The sequence below is a fragment of the Dipodomys spectabilis genome, unplaced genomic scaffold (assembly GCF_019054845.1).
Source record: "Dipodomys spectabilis isolate Male_0828 unplaced genomic scaffold, ASM1905484v1 ptg000609l, whole genome shotgun sequence".
NCBI classification, from domain to species: domain Eukaryota; kingdom Metazoa; phylum Chordata; class Mammalia; order Rodentia; family Heteromyidae; genus Dipodomys; species Dipodomys spectabilis.
Window position 1 is genome coordinate 350,150 of NW_024871286.1, and position 6,962 is coordinate 357,111.

General features: G+C 73.0%; 1 protein-coding gene across 1 annotated transcript; it reads right to left on the reverse strand.

Annotated features, from left to right (window-relative positions):
• Positions 1–441: 441 nt before the first annotated feature.
• On the reverse strand, positions 442–6,695 carry Il12rb1 (interleukin 12 receptor subunit beta 1). Its single transcript, XM_042671239.1, is given in 17 exon segments — positions 442–1,070; positions 1,260–1,341; positions 1,473–1,569; positions 1,803–1,937; positions 2,018–2,170; positions 2,247–2,428; positions 2,512–2,729; positions 2,731–2,922; positions 3,199–3,281; positions 3,399–3,527; positions 3,613–3,646; positions 3,937–4,079; positions 4,327–4,511; positions 5,345–5,471; positions 5,844–5,909; positions 6,073–6,140; positions 6,427–6,695. Coding segments are annotated over 17 exon segments (2,322 nt in total). The 5' UTR covers positions 6,585–6,695; the 3' UTR covers positions 442–800.
• Between the last annotated feature and the right edge of the window lie 267 nt (positions 6,696–6,962).

A 6,962-nucleotide genomic window follows, 5' to 3' on the forward strand; every position in this document is an offset into this window, starting at 1 on the left:
AGCCTGTGGCCCCGCCCCCTCCCCGGCTTTACGGTTCAGAGCTGACCCGGCCCCAAGTCCCGCGTTTCCTGGAGTTCCAAGGAGAGCGCGCGAGCAAACCGGCACAAAAGCGAATGAATGCACAAATGTGAATGAATGAATGTCCATGACGGGAGCGTGAGCCGATGCACTGACGCTGAAACCGCAGGGCAGGATCCGGGGCTCCGGAGCTCAGCCTGTCATCCCGGCTGAGCTCTGAGGATCGCGGTTCAAAGCCAGCCCGGGCAGCAAAGTCCGTGGAAAGAATAAACCACCAGAAAACCGGAGGGGCGCTGCGGTAGAGCGCGCGCCTGGAGCTGAGGGACATCGCCCAGGCCCAGGGTTCAAGACCCAGGGCCAGCGCACGGGCCCGCGGACAGACACTCGCGCACTCACAAAATGAAAGAATGCATGGACAAAGCGTGAGCCAATGAACGGATGAATGCGTGAACGGGTGGACAGTGTCTGCTGGCGGACGGGGCAGGGCCACCGGCGCCGCAGGTCAGTCCGCCCGCCGCCCAGCTCCGGGGCCGCGCTGGGGACCCGTCTCCCACCCGTGCAGGCCCCGCCCCTCCCTGGAGGACGCCAAGGCCACGCCCCGACCCGGAATGGGCCAATCACAGGGCTTGCCCCGCCCCTGCAGGCAGGTCCGGCTGGGGAACCGCCGTCTCCCGCGGTTTCCAGGGTTCCCATCACCGGAAGGAAGTGTGGCAACTGCTCGGAGGTAAGGGGGACGCGGCGGGCGGGGCCGCGGGGCTCCACCGGGCCCGACGCCCCAGCTGTCAGGGCCCCGCCCCGGGGCCCGAGGCGGACGGTGCCCGCCCGTCCTCCGCCGTCCGGGGCGGCCCCGGGCCGGCACCGTCGCGGGCGCCCTGCCGTCGGTCCGCGAGGAGCAGCGGGAGCCCGGCCACGCGGGCGGAGATCCGGGCCTCTGAGGCGCCCGTTCCCTCCGGAGCTTCGGTCGCATCCGCCTCATCCCAGGCCATCACCACCAGCGTCTGCACCGGGTGCGCCTCCTCCGGGAGGCCGCCGGGGTCCGCCCAGGGCCAGGCCTGGAAGGGCGCGTGGGCGTGGCCTCGGGGAGCCAATCAGAGCGCTCCTCCAATCCCCACCCCGCCCGGGCAGAGCACGCGGCCAGTCAGCGGCGGCCCCGAGACTTTGCTTTCCGCGGGAGGCCCCGCCCACAGAGAAAGCCGCACCCAGAGAGGCAGATTCCCGACCCCAGGAGCTGGGACCTTTACCTGCTTCCCTTGGCTGCCGGGGAACTCCACGGCAGTGCTGGCGTAGGGTGTGGGCAGCGGCGGGCACAGGTGCCACAGCGCCCTGGCACGAGGCAGGCGGGCGGGACGTGGGTAGGTTACCAGGGGTGTGGGTTCCAGCCCCCGCCGCCCCTCGGGGCCGCGCTGGGGAGACCCCGTTATTCCCGCCTTGGCCGGGACGGTTTGGGGCTTTACCTGTTCAGGCCCAGGTACCCGAGGGCGCCCAGGAGGAGGATGCCCACGAAGCTGCCCAGAGACGCCAGGATGATGGACGCGTGGGAGGTCTCGGGCTCTGGGGGGGAGGGCCGGGCCGGTATGGGGGCGGTGATCCTCAGCACCTCGGCGTCGGGCCTGGGGGGACCGGCGGTTTGCCTGGCTCCTGGAAGGAGGGCGCTTGTGGGGTGGGTTTTGAAGGGTGACTAGGAGTCCGACAAGGGAGTGCGCTGAGCCAGGGTGGGCGAGGGCTCCGGGCGGCGCTGGCCGGTCCGGGTGTCCTCTGGGGGTGCGGGGCGCGGCGGGACTCACCGAGGCGGAAGCGCTGGGGCGGGCTCCAGGCGCCCCGCATCCAGGCCGAGTCCGCGCGCACCTGCACGGTGTACAGCGCGCCCGCCCGCAGGCCGTGGAGGGTGACGCGGGTCTCGGGGGGCTTCACTTGCAGCTCTGTGGGGAGCGCAGCCGTGAGCTCCAGGCACGGGGCCTCCCCGCGCGCCCCACCGGGACTCCCCCCGCGCGCCCCGCACCTGTTGCGCTCCCCGCGTCGTCCCCGCAGCGCACCACGTAGCGGAGCAGAGCTCCGGGGCAGTCCGCGAGCGTGGAGTTCGTCCAGGACACGGCTGGCGCCGCGCCGTCCAGGCCGCTCACCCGCACTTGCTGCGGGGACCCCGCCGCCAGGTCTGCGGGAGGGCGGGGCGCGGTGAGCGGGGTCCCGCAGCCCGGGGCGGGCGGGCGGGCGGGACGGGCGGCGCTCACGGTTGCCCCAGAAGAAGTGGCGGGACGCCACCGAGGCCCAGGCGCTGGCGTTGTCCGGGCGCTCGGACGCGAAGACGGCGACGCGGTAGCACTGGGGCCCCGCCGGGGCCCAGCGGAGGCTCACTGCGGGACGGAGGCGGGCGCTGGGCGGGGGGCCGGCCGCGCCCTCCCCCGGAAAACTCCTACGCAAGCCGCGGGCCCAGGCGCGGGCCCCCGCCCGCGCCCCCGCCCCCGCCCGCGCCCGCGCAGGCCGGGCCCGCCGTACCCACGCCCGCCGGGCCGCCGTCCGGCGGGGGCCGTCAGCTCGCAGTGCGCGGGGGCCCCGGCCGGCCCGGCCCGCGCGTGCGGCCGCCACTCCAGGCAGTAGGTGGTGCCCGGGGCCCGCGCCGGCCACCGCAGGGCGGCGTCCCCGGCGCCCGCGGTCAGCTCCAAGCGCCCTGCGGGGTCCCGGGCCGGGAGCGCCCACTTCTGGGGGGGGTCCCGCGCCGAAGCGGCTGCGGGAGAAGACGTCCAGGTCGTAGGCGGCCCCCGAGAGGCGCAGGCCCCGCGCCAGGCGCTCCTCGCTCGCGGGCTGCGGCCGGCACCCGCAGGACCGCATGTGCACACGCACCCAGTGCGAGACCCGCGCGCCCGATGCGGCGTCCCGGCAGCCCTCGGGCTGCTCGGGCTCAGGCGGCTGCGGGGAGAGAGTGGAGACGGCCGGGGTCAGCTGGGGCCAGACGCCGTGGGATGGGCGGTGTCCGCCCGGGCCCGAGTTCAAGCCCCCGGGCTGCCCAAGGGCACAGCAAGGTCTGGACAGGGCCCCGCCCGGCAGCCCCGGCCCCGCCCCCGCAGCCTCCGGCCCCGCCTCCCGGCTCCGGCCCCGCCCTCACGGCCCCGCCGCCCCCTGCGGGTCCCCACTTTCCTTCCACACCCCCAGTCTCCGCCGTGCGGACCCCAGGCCCCGCTTCACCTGCTCCCGCACTGACACCAAGCGCGTCCCATCGAGGCCCAGCGGCTCCTCCACAAAGCTCACGTCGGGGGCCCGCAGGTCGCCTGCGGAGAAGCGCGGCTGTGCCACCTCGCCGGGCCACCGGGGCTAGGCGGCCTCGGTTTACCCTCCCTGGATTCCGCCCCCTCCTGTCTCCCGCGCCGGGCCGCGCGGCCTCTCACCGCGGGGCACGCACACCGGGCCGCTCCAGCTGCTCCACGGGCCTCCCGCGGCCCCCGACCGCTCCAGGCGCCGCCGCCGAACCTGGATCTCCTGGGCCGCGTCCGGGAGCAGAGGGCATGGGCAGGACTCTGGGGAGACGCGGGGGAGCCCCGTTCCTGGGCCGCCCGGCTACCGACCCCCATCCACGCGAGGCGCCTGCGCCCTGAGGCTCACCTGGGCCGGCCTCGTCCTGAGGGCCGCAGTCGGCCTGGAACGTGCGTGGGTCAGGCGGGACTGGGAGCGGCCCGCCCCGCCCCTCACTCCTGCCCCGCCCCTCTGCCCCGCCTGGCCCTCTGGTTGGCCCGCCTGGCCCAATTCGGCTCTCAGGGGCGGGGCCTGACAAGGTGGGCGGAGAAGGTTGGCTGGGGTGGAGCCGGCGGTGGGCGGGGCGGGACCGGCGGGCGGGGCGGGGCGGAGCCGGCGGCGGGCGGGGCCGGCGGGCGGGGCGGGGCGGAGTCCTGGGCCCACCGGCCTCGGTTCCACCCGGTCCGGGCTCACCTGTTGCCAGTCGCCACGGGGCGTCCGGCGCCGGAGCTGCGCCTGGACCGCGTCCGCCTCGACCTGGGCCTCCCACTCCAGCCTCAGCGTCTGCCCGGTGCGGCTCACCGCGATGGCCTCTCTGTCGGGCGGGTCGTACCTCACTGCAAGCAGAGGGCGGCATCTGGGAGGCCCGCGCCCTCCCCGCCGGGCCGGCCGGGTCTGGAATCCCTTCCTGAAGTGGAGCCCGGCCGGGCCGACCGGGCGGCGGTCCGCGCGCGTCCCGTGTGGCCTGCGGGGAGACCCCGCCCCCCGCTCCGGCCTCCTCGGTCCCGCCCCCCCGCCCCTGCTCGCCCCCCACCAGGAGCCCCGGGACGCAGGCCTCGCCGCCGCCGCCGTCCGCGAGCTCACCCCAGCGGTAGAGCCGCAGCCGGAGCTCGGGCGACCGCGCCGTCTGGTTCCCGACCCGCGACTCCACCCAGAGCGAGACGCTGGACAGCACGGACACGCCGTCCTGCTCCGAGAACTGCACCCGCGTGGCCCCGGCGGCCGCCTCGAAGTAGCAGCAGCACCGGCTGCCGCACGCGTCGTGCATGCTGCGGGGGGGGGGGGGCGACTGAGCCCCGGGGTCCCCGGCCAGGGACGGCGGACCCCAGCCTCCGGGGACAGTGCCCAGGACACCCCGAGAGGGACCAGCACCGGCCTCCCCGGGGAAGGAGACAGAAGGATGGCGGGTGGGTGGGTGGGGGATGGAGGAATGGACGGGGGATGGATGGATGGACGGGGGATGGATGGAGGATGGGTGGGTGGGTAGGGGATGGATGGGAGAATGAGGGATGGATGGATGGGTGGGGGGTGGGCGGGTGGGGGGTGGATGGGTGGGTGGGGGATGGGTGGGTGGGTGGGTAGGTGGTGTGTGGGTGGGTGGGTAGGTGGTGTGTGGGTGGGTGGGTAGGTGGATGGGTAGGTGGGGGATGGATGGGTGGGTGGGGGATGGGCGGGCGGGTGGGTAGGTGGTGTGTGGGTGTGTGGGTGGGTGGATGGGTAGGTGGGGGATGGATGGATGGGTGGGGGATGGGCGGGTGGGGGGTGGATGGGCGGGTGGGGGGTGGGTGGGCGGTGTGTGGGTGGGTGGTTGAGTAGGTGGTGTGTGGGTGGGTGGGTGGATGGGTAGGTGGGGGATGGATGGATGGATGGGTGGGGGATGGGCGGGTGGGGGGTGGGTGGGCGGGTGGGCGGTGTGTGGGTGGGTGGTTGAGTAGGTGGATGGGTGGGTGGGGGGTGGATGGGTGGGTGGGCGATGGGTGGGTGGGCGCTAGTCAGAGGAACTGGGATGGGGTGGGGTCAGGGGGACTGGCAGGACTTCGGAGGTCCTCTGGCTTTTGCTCCCACCCAGGGCCGCGCTCCCCGCGGTGGGCTGAGAACTCACCAGCACCTCAGGAAGTGGCGGAGCTGGGCCGTGGGCCCCTCGTAGCGCCAGGAGCACTGGTAGCCGCGGCCGGGTGTGCGGTAGCAGCTCAGGTCCCTGGGGCCCCAGTCAGGGCTTGCAGAGAGCCCTGGGGGCGGCGGGAAGCGCGAGAGGCCACCTGCGGCCCCAGGGCCTTGGCGCCTGCTGCACCCGGCCGCCCACTCCCCGTCCCGCGTCCCGGAGCGCGGAGGAGCCGGACTAGGCCAGAACACAGCTCTTCTAAAGGAAGAGAGGGGGAAGGCGCCTGCCTCCCACCCTCCCACCCAGGCACTTCCTGGCGCCAAAAGAGGAGATGAATGTTCTAGGCCTCGGGCCCAGCATGGGCAGTGTGCGCACGCCTCGGGCCTGGGCTTGAGCCCCAAAGAGGCGTGGGAAGCCCAGGACTCCACCCTCGGGGTCAGCAGGCGCGGGGGCCCTGGGCCGGGGGGGGGGGGGGGGGGGGGGGCGGGGAGGGCCGCACCTGGGTTCGGGGCCGCGGAGGGCGGGGGAAGCTCCTGGAAGCAGCACCCTCGGTCGGGGCAGGAGGCTGCGGGGTGACGGGAGATGGAGATCGGCAGGGGTGCGGGCGAGGGGCCGCCATGGCCTGCCCCTCTCAGCCTCAGCCCTGTGTCTGCCCATGTCCACCTGACCTCCATCCCCCCCCCCCAGCACCAGCCCCGACCATTCCAAAGATGGGGTGGAGGTCTTACCGCCCTGCTGGGACAGCACAAGGAGGGAGAGCAGGCGCAGGCCAGCCGCTGGCAGCCCCATTGGGCCCCTAAGGAATATGGCAGACTCCTACACCACCCTCAAAGCCCCAGGCACCCCGTCCCCTGTGTGGAACACGCTGGAACTAAGCATGTCCTGACCCAGAAATCAAACTGAAAGAGAAACCCAGGAAGTTGGGGCGGGGCCTCACCTGGACCCCTGTCAGGCCGGGCAGCCACCCCGGGCCTCCTCCTGCCCAGCTTCCGAAGGTAGCCAGGGTCCCCCTCGGGAGACTGTCCCCAGCGCTGGACACCTGTCCTCAGGGACCTCTTTCCCTCTCTGGTCCTCGAACTCACCCCTGGAGCAGCCTGGGCCCTGGGGCACTGGGAACACCGAGGCAGGGGACCCGAGAACCAGGACGGGCCTGCCAGGATGGATGTCTTCCAAGCAACGAAAAGCAGGGGCCAACATGGAAGGATGGCGGTTCAAAGCCAGCCTGGGCCAGAAAGTCCATGACTCAGAGCTGCCAGCAGAAAGCAGAGCAGAGGCCGGACGAGGCAGCTCAGCCTGGCATCCCGGCTACTCAGGAGGCTGAGATCTGAGGATCGTGGTTCAAAGCCAGCCTGGGCAGGAAAGGCTGTGAAACTCTGATCTCCAATGAACCACCAGAAAACCAGAAGTGGCGCTGTGGCTCAGGTGGTAGAGCGCAAGCCTTCAGCTGAAGAGCTGAGGGACAGCACCCAGGCCCAGAGTTCAAGCCCTGCAATCGACCAAAGAAAGGAAAGCCAGAGCGGAGCTGTGGCACCAACCTTGAGAGGAAAAAAAAAGCCTGGTCCTGAGTTCAAGCCCCAGGGGTGCATGGCGCAGCCCCCGGGAGGCGAGCACTGGGTCA